This window comes from Pholcus phalangioides, unplaced genomic scaffold, assembly GCF_987345545.1.
Source record: "Pholcus phalangioides strain wild (caught in Gottingen) unplaced genomic scaffold, Ppha-v1.0 ptg000016l_1, whole genome shotgun sequence".
Taxonomy (NCBI): Eukaryota; Metazoa; Arthropoda; class Arachnida; order Araneae; family Pholcidae; genus Pholcus; species Pholcus phalangioides.
This window is the reverse complement of record NW_028301609.1, coordinates 3423636-3441419: the sequence shown is the minus strand read 5'-3', so window position 1 is coordinate 3441419 and position 17784 is coordinate 3423636. Positions and strand designations below refer to the sequence as shown.

Here is a 17784-nt window from a genome sequence, read left to right as displayed (position 1 = left end):
AACATAAAAGATACAAAAATGGGATTTAAAAAAAATAATGGTTTTTACCTCGTACAAAACCTTGCCAACCCTGATTTGTTACAAAAAATAAGTGTACCTCTATTTTTTGGTTGGTTTGAGTTAAACATGTCGCATTTAGAAGAAAAGAAAACTTCTTTCCACTGGTGCACAAGAATCATGTGCGAATATCCTGCAGGAGATATTTTTTAAGCTAATAGAGCCAAATCATATGAAGAGCAACAGACAATAAATGGAAAGAAAAAATTTGGGGAGTTTCAAAAAGAATTTTGTTTCTTTTTTTCTTTTAGTTGACTTAAAAAAAATCGAAACAGTAAAGCTACCTCCTTTTTGCGGGAAAATGCTCTAATTTATTGTTATGTCAGATATCATCGCAAAGTTTTACTGAATACCAACATTGATATCTTATGGGTACAGCCCAGAAGCTCAAGAAAAATGCCATAAATGTCTTTTTTTGCTTATTTTCAAACTTTTTTTTTGTAAAAATGCCTCTTTTGAATTTTCCTGCCATAAATGCCTATTTTAACACTGTTGTAAGTTACAAATACCCAAATTCTGTAGAACATGGATATTTTGAGCATTGAGAACGTCAAAAGAATTGCACTTTAATCACACTAAGTCTTCAACTCAGTATTTATCATTTTCAGAAAGCCCCCCTTCCCTGCCAGTGCCATTTAAACATGAATAGGTGTGGGGTGTGGGTGCCTGAAAGACAGAAAACTTGCTGTAGCCATGCATTAACTTTGCTTTGGAAGGATGGTGTTAGACATGTATCTTTTTGTTTCAGACAAACACAGCTCATGTGAGAACAGCTGCGATAAATTGAAGTTTGTTTTTCCACATCCACATACCTTACTCACAAATTAGACTACATATGTACAGCTGATCAATGCCAGTCCTAAGGATTGGTTGTTTAAGGACTAGTCCTCGGTTATTTTTGTGGCTCACATAAGAAAGGGAGGTTAGGAGCTGCAGGATTTCTGACAATAGTGTCTATGTTGTGTTTTCATTTTATTTTTTAACCCCATAAATTTACTGCAAACAACCATAGCTATTTATTATAGATACATATTTAGTGTTTGATTAAATGGCCAAAGCTGCTCTTAGAGATACACGACAAGTACTGCCACATCAGGCTCAGTGCTTGAAGGAGTCCAACATATAGTAAGTTTTTAACTACAATAAAACAAGGTGGCTGTGTTTCAACTGTAAAAATGATGATGAATGTTCCAAATAATACAACAAAGAAACAAAAATTATTCACAATTCAAAGGAACCCCACGATCATTCTCTATAGTGGCTCCACGTCTGGTAATGGTGGCCCTAGAAGTGGCCTAATCCTGAGGGACCACAAACACTTTAGTTTTGGCATTAAATCAAATTATAATAACTGCATTATTATCCAAGTTAAACTTCAATTGAAAATAGACGAAATAACTGCAACCAGTTTTTAGCCGGTTTTTGGACCCCCTCAATATTTTAGCTTTTAGTTATTTTTTCCTCTTTTATTAGTTATAAATGCCCTTTTTTAGTGTCTATTTCATGCATTTTTAGTCCCTTTTTACTGCCTATTTTTGTCATTTTTAGTGCCTAAACTTCCAGGCTCTAATTATGAGAGATGCGTGGCTTTTTAATTCTTTATAAGATCACTCATATTCTTTTTCATGAGTGATTTTTTTTATACATTTACTGTTGTTGTATGTGTGGGATTTTCCCCCCCGAATCTTTTGTTTGAATTAAAAAAACTGGCATTTGATTCCAAAAAAATAAAATAAATAAAATAAAAAGAATTTACATTCCAAAAGAATTAAAGAAATGACATGCTGTACACAATTGAACAAACATATGGAAAACTTAAAATACATACGTACAGAACATCCAGATTGTCCAATGACTATCATCAACCTTTTCAATATGTTCAATAGGTTTTGCTGCCCCATTTGTGAGAACTGACATAGTGTGTATGCTAGCCATCACTTTCATTTGGGAGAAGAGAAGTAGTGACTGTGGGTGTAGGTTATAGGTTATCTGTTATTTGTGGTATTGTAAGATTTAAAAAAATCAAGACTGTCAACATCTTCACAAAACTGTCTTTAGTAATGGCTTAGTAATAAACTATCTCTTTAGTAATGGATGCTCAATAAAAATATTGTGTCCTACTCAACAGTGATACTCTTTTTTCCCCAGTTTTTTCTGTAAATGACTGGCGTAAACGTCTTCTTACATCAACTAAAACAAGATTCTTACAATCAGCTTTTTTTTAATAGTGGATCATGTGAATAATGACAAGACTCTATAATATGACCTGAACTAAACCTCACAAACCGAACATTTTTGAACTGAACCACTAAGCTGCCAAGCAGTTGATACATCTAGATCCACATTTTATCCTGGTGTGACAGATAGCGTGCCTTATAAAGGAACATGTTTACAGCCAGTGACCTTCTGTTGGGATCCAAACCTGCATTCCTTGGTTTCAGGGACTGATCAATTGGGCGCAACCGATACAGTACTGAAGTTTTCAAAAATTATTTAAGAAACACTTGAAATACTGTAGGGTTTCATGGATAATTAATGCTCAAAAGCTAGCCAACGAACACATAACAAGGACCAATAATCATTAGACAAATCTTGTGCTGGACACAGGAAATTTTGAATACACACAAATAGATTCAGCTGGCGAATGTGGGAGTAAATATATTATCTATGGCTTAAAGCCAGGTGTTATTCAAATATTTATCACTGAGCGAATGTCCCAGGAAAAAAAAATTAGAATGACTTTCCTCATCAAAGAAAATCTTACCACTGAGTTTTTACCATCTGTTCCCAGAACAGCTTCGACAAAAAATAGCTCATGTTCACGACACTCAAACTCTGCTAAAGTTTCACCAGCTGAGTCTCGCAGACTGTTATATGTTCCACAAAAACTTCCTGTTTCAGAATCCTTAAAAAATGAAAATTTGAATAAACAAAACATTAAGAGGGAGGTTGGGTAAAAACATTCAAAATAAACAGGTATATTCATTGGAACAAAAAAATAGGGAATAAAATTTTTTCATGCAATGGAAATTGAAGAAAGAAAAGAAATAGTAAAAATAAAGGATGATTCAAAGATATGAGAACCAAGACTTATATTGAAGCAAAGATTTATTTTTAATTTGAACAAGACATCTTATCCTATCACTGGAAAATGAATATGGTAAAGAAAAATCCATATTCTAATTATGAAAACTTGCTTGTTATGCAATAATTAGAAAATATGAGCATTTCTAAAACCACCTTCTTTTCTCTACTCCATCAAATTAGAAATTTTATGCCTTTTACAAGTGGTCTAATGAGACATTCTGTATCTAAGGAAAAATGTTTTGGATTTCACGCAAGTCGAAATTTTTTGAGACCGTTTCACAGACAAGTAAATGTGACAGTTTGACCACTTCCCAAATCCCTGTACTCAAAGTCGAATCAAGTGCACCAATTAATCAAAGAATCATGAAAAAAATTGAGTTATGTAAAGTGCCTTTATATATGCATTGTGTCTGCATTTCTTTAATAAATTGCAGCATATCTTTATTAAACTTTGATCAAAACATTAAAAAATTACTTGCTAGTAAATATGTTTTGAAAACCCTCCACACTTCAAAAATGCAGACTTTTATCAGGACCACAGATACCAGTATTTCGCATCCAACTTGTGGCAAATCAGCAAAATAAGTAAACTTACCTTTGCAAAGGAAAATATTCTATTAATTATATTCAAATATCCCAGGCATAAGGCTCCAATAATTATACTGAAAGTCTTTGGAATCAAAAAAGGGGTAAAATTAATAATTACTGTCAGATTGACTACAAACATGGAAAAAGGTTCCAGTCATTAAAAAAAAAAAAAAAAAAGGAATTCAGATCGTTTCTCTTGAAAAGACAATATGCCTGGTTCCTTAAAAATTTTGTTGGCACCCAAATTTTATTCTGATTTTCAAGCTGTCAGATATATGGCAATAACTGAATTATTGTCATATATCCGAGTAATATTATTTATTATGGAACTAAAAGGGTATTTACACTATAAAAAAAAAAATCAATGTTGGTTTGCATGCAATAAAGAGGCAAGAAATGATAAAAAAAAACAATTTGAAAAGAAAAAATGATGTTTTGCGGGACACCCATGCAAGTTTCAAGAAGGAAAAAAAACACTAATTTTGAACTACTTAAAAATATTCTCTCTTCCATAATTAAAAATATTCATAAAGTTTTCTTTTAAGCTTCAAAAAGTTCTGAAAAATAACAAAAAAAATTGTAACTGGTTTCTATTTTGAAAACAAGAAAATGCAATTTTTTTTTTTTTTTTTTAAATATATCCTACCATTTTTTAAAGCAATTTGTATTATTTCGTTGAATAGCATATTGTTCAAGCATATAAGGATCTTCTCAAACAAACAAATCACAAATATATATTGATACTCCAAATTAATTCAATTAACCGAAGTAACATTTTTGCAAATGAGGCTCACATTTTATGATAGGTAGTAGTAAAACAAACAAAAGACTGAATTAGGCTGCAGAAGTTTTAGTGGAAACAGGATATCATTTACAGATATGAAATCAGACAATAGCACAGAAAAAAAAAAATGAAGGGGAGGAGGGGTGTCGCCAAAAGATATCTCTAATGAGCTCACCAAGTTTATCTGGTGCTTATTGGCAGAGTCATGATAGCATGAGTATGAAATAATGGTTAAGAGAAATTAATGTAAATAATTTAATGGTACCTGAAATTTATACTTGAAAGAAAAAAAAAATGAAAAGCAGGTAATTTTTATTCCTATAAATACATGATTCTATCGTAAAAATGAATAAAATGACTAATTTTTTTTCTTTTTCCATGCTAAAAGATAGTTTCTGATCACTAGAAAAACAATAAGACAAAATATTTAACAGCAGTTATGGTATTTCATATCTGAAATATCTCATACTCTGTAAAACTTGAACCTTTCGGTGATTGATTATTCTTTACATCAAAATCAAAACCATTTCATGTTGGTGTAAGAAAAGTCACTTATGAAATTTTATATCCACAAAAAAAATGCTATAGATGATAAATAAATAGGAAACCCACAGCATTGTCTCAAAGTCCAACTGTGATATTTTTTGGTGCCACACTTACCCCATTTGACCCTAAGTGACCTCCTTGAGCAAACATAGCAACAGACTTTCATAACTCATGACATAACAAGTACACAGCTACAAAACTTCCAGGATTAGCTACAATTACAAAAACTAGTTTTTCCCCAAATGCTCACAGATATGTTCTACATTTTTTTTAAACAAATGTAGCTATTTGAAAAAAAAGTGAGAGCTTTTGCCAATAGATGTCTTTTATAAATATAAACAACACTTGCAATTATAAAATGTCTCATTTATTTATACACTTATAGCTACAATTTGAAAATGGTAATGTTTCTCTTGCTTTTTACTATTCTGACTGTCCTCAATTGAATGATGCATGGACTGGCAATGGTGCATGTATGTGTAGATTTTTCCACTCGGGATGATGATGGCTGATAACTGTCTTAATCACACAATAAGCATTTCTCATTAGTAATAGTATGGAGGTGTCTAACAACGAACAAATCTATTTTCCATAGATATTGTCCCCCCCCCTAAAAAAAGTCAATAAAGGACACTAGCTTGTCGATGGACAACACAACACATTCCTGCATGTACAGATTCATTAGAAATCCCACAGAGGAATGTGTACGAGGTGCAAATGTTGAGTAGTCATTTGTCGATGGATTAGTATGAGAAGGTACCATTTAATCTATATAGTCTAATCCTGCTTTAACGAATACCATAATAGCGAAAATTTTGTTTTTACAAACACTTTTCTAATCCTCCAGATAAGTTAACACATAGGAACAATGAAAAAAAACTGGAATTCCTTCATAACAAAATTTCATTATAATGAAGTGATTTCTCCGGTCTCTTGGAGTTCGTTATAATGGGATTTGACTGTACATATAAAATTTACTTTCTGCGTGTATTTTCCCTATACAAATCCACAATTTTAGATTGATTGAAGCTAAATTTTACACATATACCAAACGTGACCAGACTTGAACCATAGGGTGCTTTAAAAGTACATCAGAACTAGACCCAAAATTGGTAAAAAAAAAGCTGTCGGGCAACAAGGTTCCTGGGCATCAACAATCACTTTCGGAATGTTCATTTTGGTTACCATGGTTCCCTAGCAATGCATTTTCAACGTGTATATGCCTTCGCGATGGTTTGCCACTTCTTTAATGCTGCCCGTATTATGTATAATAGTTTATTCCTTCATAATGGTTTGTCACTTTTTCAATCCTTCCACTAATTAGAGAACCCGAGCAGTGCTGGGTATTATAGCTAGTAATTAATATCATTCACTCAACAGACTTTCTTTTCCAGCAGCTTCTATCTCAAAAATATAATACACCAGAAACAAATGATAATGGTGATTGAGAAATCTAGTAAATTTTTACATAAATCAATCATATAACCTGTACCATTTTCCAACATATAAAATGGTTTCACTCCTCACATTAATTTTTCTATCACCTGAAAAATTGATCTAGATGACAACATAAAAAAAATGAAATACCTCATGATCAGTGAGATTGTCAGTTTTCTTGCTCCATGTATCCGAATTGGACATCCTGAGATTTTCCCAACTCGCATCCAACGAATCAGATTCATGGCTGAAACGAGCAGCGTTGTGAGAAGGGGGAGGAGGAACTTTGTGCACTTGTGTCGGAAAATGGCCATTTTCCACGGCTCTCGAGGAACACACCGGACTCTTACTGCCACCAGATCTCTTCAAAGCGGAATATGGATCTTGTTGAGAGTGACAGGTGGTCTCGATTAGGGAATCGTCAGTCACTCTTAGCAATTCCTCGCTCTCTTGCTCACTATCCATGATTCCACTGCTGATTCCGGAATCAGATTTTTCATCTTCACGGAAATCGTTTTTCAACAGACCACTGGGTATTTTTGAAGATTCCGACACTGTGGGAAAATTATATGTTTTAATGAGTTAAAAACTGTAGTTTTTTCATTAAAACAAACACGGAAACTCAATGTATGAAAGCTATGTATTTTACTAAAACAATTTAAATTTTATTTAAAAAAAACAAAAAAAACCTGCAAATCCATGAATGAACATAGAAATAAAAACTTACAGATCTTTTGCTTCATAAACACAGGAGGCGGCTCGCAGGGTGGTTCGGGTTCTGGAGTGAAACACTGGTTCTTCTTCTCGGTGCTAACCCGATTTTTCTTTTTCACTACTTGAGCATAGATGGGCATCGCATTGTCTAGACTTTGCCGACTCGAGCTCAGTTCATGACACTGTTGGAAGATCTTATCTGATTGTAGAACTGTTTTATTGGCATTTGTGTCATGATCAACGTGCATGCTTTGTGAATTTACAAATTGGGCGTTGACATTAGAATGGCGCACTGTAGCTGCTCTGGAGTCGACCAAACTCGTAGTTCTTGGCTCTACGGGTGGTCTTTCTTCAACGTAGTCTGTGTTGATGACTTTTTTGTCTTCCTCAGGAATGTATTTCTGTAGCCTAGGAGATACAGGACCTGGCGACACAGATCTTTCAACAACGAGGGACTTGACGTCAACATTAATATGGCAAGTTGACACGCTGTCTATTCTGCAGTCGGGACCGGGAAAAGGTGAGTGATTTGTCTCATCTGCGGGAGTCAAGCTCCCAGAACTTAAGCCAGACTGACTAGGTGATCGAGTAGTGGGTATGAACGAGTGTCTGGATGGATCTTTTGCTGAGCTGCCGGATGTCTTTTTGTTTTCCTCCTCCAATCGTTCAAATATCGCACGAGCAGTGTTAAATCTCTTTACATGGCTCTCATTTTCACCTTTAACCGGTTGATTCGGCTCGACCGGGAGTTCTGTTACACGCTGTTCACAAGGGCTTTGTGCCTCTGTCTCTTTCCTACGAGAGACCCCTTTTACTACTTGTGAATTAGCTGCCTTTGCATTATCCTTAGGACTAAATGATTGAAACAGGTTAGCGATCGAGCTTACTTTACTACCCAGTTTTCGAACTGCTTCTGATTTAGCTACACTAATGTTACTTTTCTCTTCCTTTGGCAAAGGTTTCTCTTCGAAAGTGGACTTCACCTTGCTCACAAATGGTTGGGTTTCTGGGCTTTGCATGTTGCCCTCTAGCCATCCAGTCCGCGACCTGCTTGCAGCTAAAATCTCTGCTCTCACATCTGCCATGATTGAATATTCAGCTAAACGTTGCAAGATGTCAATTCATTCCCAGCACAAAACCTAGTTAAAAAATACATAAAATAATATTATAGTTCCACATAATATTTTTTTTACTTAAATACTTTTTTTAAACAGAGCATGAAGACAAAAATACAAATGAACAGATCACTGAGAGCAAAGGAATCGGAATGATGTCCAGATACAAAGAACACACACTGACGAGGAACAGCAATTTCAATTTAAGCTTTTTTAGGTTGGTTCCAATGACACATAGTTAGGCATGTAGCCAACAGTTTTTTTTTGCAGAATGGTGATATATGACTTAACAAACTTAACCATTCCCATAACACTTTTTCTTAACACCCCGCAAAGAGAAATAGCATTATATTCTCATCCGACCCATCCCAAGAACTAAACTTCATCTGATGGGAACAGTTTAATTGACCATATACGAGCTAAACCAGTTCCGGGACCTGTTATTCCTGACAAAAGCATTAGGTAGTGATGTATTGCTTTTGAAAGACAGAATCTTTCAAAGAAAGTTAATTTGATTTTGGTCTATTCAAGTATTACAACAGAGTTTGCAAAATTGAAAAAATATAGAACGCTATGCAGTCACATTGGTCATAGTGATGGACTCGCATTGCAAGGACTGGGGTTCAAACCCTATGGGCAGTTTAGTGGTGGTCAGATGAAGTTGATTTTATGTTTCCCCAACATTGAGGAATGAAAGTATACTGATCTCGTAATTTAAAGTCTCATCACTGATTTTCAACAGTAAAAATATTAAATCATCACACTTCATTCATATTTTCAAAAATAAATGGCAGCACAAAATTCATGCACACCACTAGATACACATTCAGAGTATGCATGCACACAATTTCTGCACAACTCATTAAGTAGTAAATTGCCGACTGGAGTTGTCCTCAGTTTAAAAAAAAATAAACTAAAAATAATTCCCGCTAGACAAAATATTTTTTGTTTGAGTCAAACATATCTTTCCCAAGAGAAACAGTCCACAGTCCAACACAATGTTTTTAGCTTTTTTGGGATTTTGTGATGTTCCTCCCCCCCCCCCCTAGTTGGCAGACATATTGACACAATTTTTGTAGGCATTGATGCTAATTTTTCAGTCACAGCAGCAACCTGGCACATCTCGGATTTGTTAAGCCCAGTACTGCAGTTACAACGGCATTATAATTGAAACAGAATTTCAAAATTTTTACAATGAAATTTGATGCAGTGGCGCTCCACAATTTGACACTCGATTTCATGCACTAAGGTGCACACATATAGTGAGACGAACAAAAGATACGAGGATGGAGAATAGACATTAGTGACGAATACTCGAGGAATGAGACAAAGTGGGGAGACAGATGCAAAGGAGGTGAGTGGAGGAGACAGATGCAACTCCTGGAGGTGTGCAACTTCAACAAATTTGTTTTTGCCTCTAACCTTTATCTGCTGTTTGGTGCGGCAATCCTCTTTCTTTCTCCCAGCATCAAAGGTGGAGCCAACTGATCTAATTATGAGTACACGTGAATTGGTATCATCATCATGCCCCAAGCATCATCGTAATCTCCCTTCAAGTTTATCTCTGCCTATGTTTTTCTCCTCTCTCTTTCTTAAAAAAAAAAAAAAATAGAAGAGGTTCTACAGAGGGACCATCATCATCACATCCTTACCCTTCAAAATCCTTCTAGTCATTTTCCTCTATCCTCCTTCCCTGACTAGGTGCAGACATCTCTACCTCCACCCCTATGAGATTTTTTTTAACTAGTCACAATTCTCGTATCTCATCCTCCCAGTATGCACACAGCCTAAGACTAGACCATCATATAAACTAGGGTTCGACAAATTGTAAAAAATCTAGGTGTCAGCCGATTATATATAAAGGGAATCTCAATTTAATAATCATACATAGAAAAAAGTTTTAGGCCCATATGCAAATTTTTTTTGTCATCATGGAAACACATGCACTCGTCAAAATAACTTGCATAAAATATGATGCAGGCAAACCTTTGTGGGACTAAATCAGAGAGAGTTATACCTCTAAGACAAGACTCTGCTAACTTCATTCTGTCAACTCAGCAACCAGTCATGTCTAACAGAAACAATTTTGATCATAGCACATCCTGAGGCTTACAATACAATACTCTGACTTTTGGGGCGAGGGAATTCAGTGCATATTACCAAGAAGTGAAAATCAGACCATAAAGCCAGGTTTTCCTAAGAGCAGGTTTTTCTGTACTGCGTGAACTGAATTTAATGATTTTTCGTAGGCAGAAACGTGTCGCATAATCGCGCTATGCACTTCCGTTTTTCTAGACTGACGCATCAACTCATAGCAGCTATATAGTATATGGTTCCGGCATCAGCTATTTTGTCATCTGCATGCTCCAGTTTGAAGAGAAGGGAAAGAAAACACAGCAAAAATAAAGAGAAGATTGGTAGGATACACTTGACTCCTCCAGAAGCAATCAGCCAATCATGCCCGACATAAAGCGCTAGTATAAGGTTTGTTGTGATAGAAAAAGTCGTACCGCTTTTCTTATTGGTGAGTGGACAGACTGTCGAGCTGGACAATTCACGCTGCACAGAAACCTGTTCCTACAAACATCCAGCTTAAATTTTAAAAAGAATCAAAATATAACAGAAATGCCAATGTGTATCGTAAAATCACATCTATTGATGGCATGCTTCAAGACAATGCACAAATCACAGCTACTGGGGACATTCAGGGCTTGATAAGCACCAGGTCACAACAGCAACTAAAAAACTAGTATTGCTGTCTAAAGGGCCGCAAGTAAGAGAAGGCGGGGGGGGGGGGGACAGGCCTGTCTTAAGAGCATCATGGGTCCCTAGGCCAAGTTATTTTTCTGAGACCCTACCTGGCAAATTCTCAAAAAATTCAACTACTTTTCATTTTTCTTGAGGCCCTCGGGCCATTCCCGGGTGGACCCATGCATTAAGACGGCACTGGCAGGCAATAGATCAGGTAAGGCGCTGAGTTTACTCTTCTTTCATTTGAAATTACAGAGACGGAAACACCTAAATGGGTATTGGGCCCCGGGCGGCAGAATAAATTTTCATTCCTAGTTGTGGCCCAGGCTATCCGAAGTTTTCTATGCATTATTACTTGACTGGAGTCCGAGAACAGTACAACAAAAGGGCCACGGAATCGCAGAAAAGTTTTGAAAGAAAATTAGCCATTTTTCTTTGGGGGGGGGGGAGGGCGACTCGGCTCCTGACCAATGAAACTGGATGGCCATGTAACCTGGCCATGATGACAGGGCTATAACTAGGATTTTTGTGAAGGGGGCAAACACGATATCGCTGCCACCCACAGTGGTCCTCTTTGCCCTCCTCCTCTAGTTCTAGCCATGTCTTGTGATACATATTAAAATATTGTCGAATCCCTCCTGTCTGTGAGTGCTACGGTAAAAATTTAGTTTAAATATTACTTTGATCGCCAGGCTAAAGCCTACAGCGGGTCTTGACAAGCACCAGGTTGTCACAGCAACTGAAAGATTGACAACTAAACTTTTATACAATGGACCTCTATAACGATTGAAGTCCATTAGAGAATACAAAATTTTTGAATATTATATCAGCATGTATGTAAACATGAAAAGAGTTCATTAAGTCCCTGAGTATTCAACAAGGAAACATTTTGAGCTATTTCTCTATCAAATTTGCTATTCAATTCTATTATATTCACACAATTTTGCTATCCAAAATACTTGGCTAGCGCCTAAACTTTTTTTCTCGATTTTTCAAGCCATGGCCTAAAGCAGTGTTTCCTAAAGTGGGCGTTGGAATGGTCCGGGGGGGGGGGGCAGAAGCCACAGACTTAACATGATTCTATGGGTACACTTGAGTTAGGAGCAATAAGGAAAAAAATTGCTGATGAGAAGGGGGAGGGGGTGGCGCAAAAGTTTGGGAAACTATCGCCTAGAGTAGTTTCCCAAACTTATTCAATTGCCCACTTCTTGAGAAATGTTTTTCTCTCATCACCTTCCACGCAACAAATGAACCCACAGGATCCTATGTTAAATCCGTGGCTTCTTTCCCCCCTCCCACCACTCCATTGCCCACCAGGTGGCGATATTGCCCACTTTGGGAAACACTGGCTTAGAGTCATGTCAGCATAACTCGTGATAGTCTTTAACACATATTTTTGGTTAATATAGGATATATGTTTTTTGGTTATCAATTTTTAGAATATGCCAAAACAGCGGTATATCACCAACATTATCCTCTCTGGTGGGATGTTTTAAGTGTTCTGTCTTGCCTGTTACCCTAGCAAATAATGCCAAATCTGGTCTGGCAATGAAAAAAATTGTCGCCAAACAATGGTATATCGAGAATTTACCCAAGTATTTTTAGCATTGGATTAACACTATTAATGAATTGTAATAAATTGGCATAGAGAGAAGGTTGATGAGCATTTTTCAGCATGCAATCACAATGAAAAATAACCTATACATTTACGAATTAGAATATTTAATGAGGAAAAAAAGTAATGACTATTTTGTGCCTCCCAATAATGAACATAAATTATTTTCTACATTAATCAATAAATATTCTCATCCAAATTTACTTCAAAACCTTCTTTTTTCCGATGCCTTTCATTGCTTATATATTCTTATATTTCATTTAAAAAAAAACATACTCATTATTAAAAACTATTAATACTCAAAAAAATTAAATGGATCACGTTATTATGACTCATTGGATTTTCACAAAATCCTTCAAATATATAATGTATTGATCTTTTCTTTTTAATGAATAATGAGGCTTACCCACTCATCAAATGAAAAATATAGATTAATTTCAGTCTTCATTGAACACCGATTGTATCAAAAAAACTTAAGATTTTGGGCGGAAAAATTCCTCTCCGGTGGTTGGTTTCTATAATAGCGATGATGAATGTGGATGAAATAGCTTCCCTTTTACTCAGCGTTTGTATTTATTTTATGCAACCACAGATCAACTGAGCTGGTTTTCCAATGGAGCGAAGAGTAACGAGATCGGTTTTGAAATAGTGATTGCAACTTGCAACATCTCGCTTCTCGGGCCGAAAAATGAGAAAGAGATGCATAATAAACACTCCATATTGCCTCCTGCCTGCAGTGGAGGAGGAGTAGATAACTGGGAGATCAGTCAGAAAGAAAACTATTGGAGGGGCAAGCGAGCGAGATGCCCAAGAGGCTTGTATTCGTAGTTGTTGTTTTCCATAGTAAAAAAAATATTTTTTCATAAATTATAAAAAAAATTAAGGCCTTGAAAGTTTCGCAATTTATCGTATTTTCCCGTAATTTTGGTCTTCTTGGCATTTTGTGTTAAAAAGTATCGTTTTTTTTTTTTCAAGTATTTTCAATGAAGCCAACTTCACTGAAATCAAGAATTAAAATTATCTTCCTTTTTTCTACAGGCAATTTGTTTTGGGCGTCTCCTTATGAGCAGTGAACAGAAGAACTGAACTTCTTTTTAAAATTCATTTCAGTTCATCGGCTTTACTTGTCGGCTTGAAGACTTAGTGAGAACTTCTGCTGTTTCGACACGGACTTGATCATCACCAAATGAGTCATTAGCAAGTTGGTAATTAGATGGCAGCAGCAATATTCCACTTCGAACACCTGTGGGAAGTCGATTTTCACATGTCGTCTACTTTTCTCCAGGGACTTTGTTTTGGAAGACTAGATCAACTTTGCCCAGCTCTGCTCAAGATCTTGAGTATTCATGAGGACACGTTCAAAACAAAAGTTGTTCTACTCGAGTAGAACAACTTTTGTTTTAAACGTGTCTTTATGAATCGGGAAAGAACTGAACTAACTAAAACTTCTGCTTTTGATCATCATTACATGAGTCACTTTTAATTCTAAGATTAGATGGCAGCACCAATAGTATAAATCAAAAAGGTGAAAAAAATTTTCACTTGTCGTCTGCTTCTGTGAAGGCATTTTTAGTTCCAGTCTACCGTATATCTTGTAATTTTAGTTGTCTCCTTTTGTGGCAAGTCTTCTGTTCAATCCAGTTCAATTTAAGAGCTTTGCTTGTAAGGAACTGAATTTAACGGAAACTTCTGCTCGATCAACTCAATTATCACCACATTGGTCACTTTCAGTTTTTAGACTAGATGGCAGCATCAGTACTATAAATCAAATAGTGGGAACACTTCATTTTCACCTGCCTTCTGCTTATGTGATGTAGAAAGAACTGAACTTTCCATTAAATCCAGATCAGTTTATTGGCTTTGCTTGTTGGGATCTGGGTGGAATGAAAAGTTCTGCTTTGGACTTGATAATCACTGCATTAATCGATCCTGTAATTAGATGGCAGCACCAATACTATGGATCGAAACTATCTGCTTCTCTGTTCAGTGACCATACATCTCGTATTTTCAGGGCATTTAAGGGGCCGTCAAGTATTACGTAAGCAAATTTTTAGCCAGTTTTGACCCACTCCCCTCCTTGTCAGCAAAAGTTAGCTAAACTCTGACCCCCTCCCACCCCCTTGTCAGCAAAACTCTGACCCCCCCTTTCCCCTTGTCAGCAAAATTTCGTCATCAGCTCTGTCCCTCTGAATCCTAACGCATATTGGTGGGATCAGAGACGTACACGGGGGGGGGGGGGCATAGGGGGGCTCGTGCCCCCTCCCACGATCAAAAATTTATTTTTTAATGCAAAAAAAATATTTTTTTTAAATTTGAAATTTCGGAAGACAATACCTTTACATGTTATAATCAATTTCTATTAATTTCAATGTTATTTGAAGGCTATGAACTCAAAATTTATCTTCAATAAATTCATTGCGACCCACCCTCTAAGCCATATAATGATGAATCGCATAAAAGCCCTTGGCCCTGAGGGTTATCTGATGCCGCCTGCCCTTCTCAAACCTAATTTTGTAAAAATGAACTAAGCGGCTCATTTTTAGAGATAGCTTAATAAGTGTCCCGTGGTACAATTCCAGAACATTTAAGCGGCACGTGGCACATTTTCAGATCACTTATATGACCCGGGACACAGTTCCAGAACACTTAAATGACCCGGGACACAGTTCCAGAACACTTTAAGTGATCCGTGACACATTTAAAGATCCCTTGAGTGGCATGTGACGTAGTTTTAGAGCACTTACGTGGCCCCCAGTGCGGTTCTACATCACTCAAGTTACCCGCGGCACATTCTCAAATTATTTAAGTGATCCGCGGAATATAATTACGGATCACTTGAGTGATACGTGGCACAGTTCCATAGCACTTAAGCGACCCGGACACATTTCCAGATCACTTGGATCCGCGAAACATTTAAAGATCACTAAAGTGGCTCTGTGTAGGGCATTTATCAATGGGGAAGGGAGGTTACTTCAAGTGTTCACAAACTCGAAAGATTTTCCTCGTTTTTGCCGCACCGAGTAAGATGCCATTAAAAACATTTCATATTTTCATAAAGGGTGGGTGATGACGTAAGCATTATCCAAATCCCCCTTGTCATCAAAAGTCAGCAAACGGAACCCCCCCCCCCCATCGATGATGACGTAATATTTTAACGGCCCCTTATGAATTTTCGCATGATTTTGGTCGTTCCAACCTTTTTATCTTGTGAAAATATCTCCCCCTTTCAAGTAGTTTCAACGAAGTCAACTTCAATTTTTCATTGAAATCTCATTAAATTTATCGTATTTAGATAACTATATCATAAATTACGTTATGATAACAATGACAGACTAAGAATATTCAATTCACATATTCTTTTTGTAGATTTATATATATATTTATTCATATACAGGGTGATTCAGAAAAGATGGGGGAAAACTTTAAGAGGTGGTAGTCAGGGGCGGCTCGAGCTTACCTGCCGCCCGGATGCGAAGAGACATATGCCGCCCCTAAAACAGATCCTCCCTGGTGGGAGGTTGGCAGGGCTTCAGTCAAGAACACCTCTAGTTGAACCTTATCTTTATTTCAGTAAAGCCGCACACCATTTACCGTGCAAAATTGTCGTCACCATACGTCCCGCTTTTGCAGCAGAATTTTCTGCCTTTGATCCAGAATTACTTTACTGTTCTTAATAATACCAGATAACAGGCAATTTAATCCTCAAAACATCACTTAATTTGGGGAGCCATCATCACTTATTCTGTAACGATGATGTACAACGAGGTTATTTTTTTATTAAGAAACTTATTTCAAAGGTGTTTCTGGTACTCCAGGGACCGGACTATTCGAGGCGCAAATGCGAGCCGATCTCCCCGTTGAATAGTCTCGCCACAGAGAGCAACAGTCCTACAAACAGTACAAATATTCAGTCACTACACATCACTCACTTCACTTCTATATAGATGGCAGCACTGAAAAATCATACACAACACTAGATACGCACTCAGACACACTCTGAGGTACACACACTTACACTTCCGGCACAACTCACTAGGTAGTAAATTGCCTATGGCGATAGACCTGAGTTGTCCTCGGTTTGAAGAAGAAGGGACCGGACTAGTGAGAAGCCGAATTTTTACTTTGCTTCCAAACCATTCTGGAAAAAATACTAGGTGAGGGAACCAAAATGATGCACACATGCCCTTTTTCATACAGTACGGCGGCTCTTGGGCCATGCGACCCATTACAGCCTCACGGGGTGCCACTGAAGAAGGGTGCTAAGTCCATGGTGAATGGATGAAAAAAAAGTTTCATTGGATAAAGAAAATTATTTCTGTCCGTTCTGGAGAGGCGCTAAATCCGAGATGAAAGGGCAATTTTTTTTTTTTTTTTAAGTTTTTTGTTAGGAATTGTTGGGATAAGTTATGGGGGAGGGGGCGTGACCTACAAGGGTAGTGGTCTGACAGGACTCCAGCCCGGGGGCCCGGTACTCTATCCTTACCTTCTTTTTTTTCACGCTATAAATTAACTGTAGAATGGTCCTCCATTTAAAATCTGGCTTGGGGCCCGCGAAAGACTCCAGTCCAGGATGTAAGGCTATGGGAGGAGGTGAATAGACAGGAGGCGCGAAAATCTGAGATCCCAAATAGACATTTTGCCTCGAGCCGTCCCTGATAGTTTGCATTTTTGTTTTTGGTATTACGGTCTCATAGGCCGTCTATTTATTCCCACAAGTTTTCTCAACATCTCCGTTGTCGAGGTATGACTCAAAAGCGTGATGTCATATCTGAATTTTCACTGAAACTTAAACTGAAGTCTACGCTGCCACCCCTTATAACCTGCCGCCCGAGTGCACCCTCGCTTAAGCCGACCCTGGTGGTAGTACACACAAAAACAATTTTCATGAAAGAATGCATGGTCTAAAATTAAATGCAAACGTGCTACAGGGCGCAACATAGTAAGAGTATAGTTGATCTGCCACCACCTTCAAAATCTCGTCTTCCCACCTGCTGCTCTGGCAGTCCTTGTACGACCAGCATCAGACTGAGAAACAAGGATCCCGTTGAGCCAACACCTTCTAAAGCACCTTTGGTTGAGCACAGCTGCCG

The 17784-nt window shown here is 37.2% G+C and overlaps 1 protein-coding gene across 4 annotated transcripts in view; it reads right to left on the bottom strand.

Annotated features, from left to right (window-relative positions):
• The window catches only part of LOC149074897 (uncharacterized), a 41720-nt gene extending 28246 nt beyond the window's left edge, over nt 1–13474 (bottom strand). For 2 of the 4 annotated variants that reach the window (XM_089245840.1, XM_089245841.1), the window contains exons 1-4: nt 13101–13473; nt 7227–8352; nt 6650–7053; nt 2822–2962 (exon numbers count right to left, since the gene is read on the bottom strand). In XM_089245840.1, coding sequence (XP_089101966.1) covers nt 2822–2962; nt 6650–7053; nt 7227–8298 — 1617 coding nt within the window. In that variant the 5' untranslated portion in view covers nt 8299–8352; nt 13101–13473. Of the gene's footprint in view, nt 1–2821; nt 2963–6649; nt 7054–7226; nt 8353–13100 lie in introns of all 4 variants that reach the window. The other 2 variants (XM_089245843.1, XM_089245842.1) reach the window with 2 other exon arrangements.
• Nucleotides 13475–17784: the final 4310 nt, after the last annotated feature.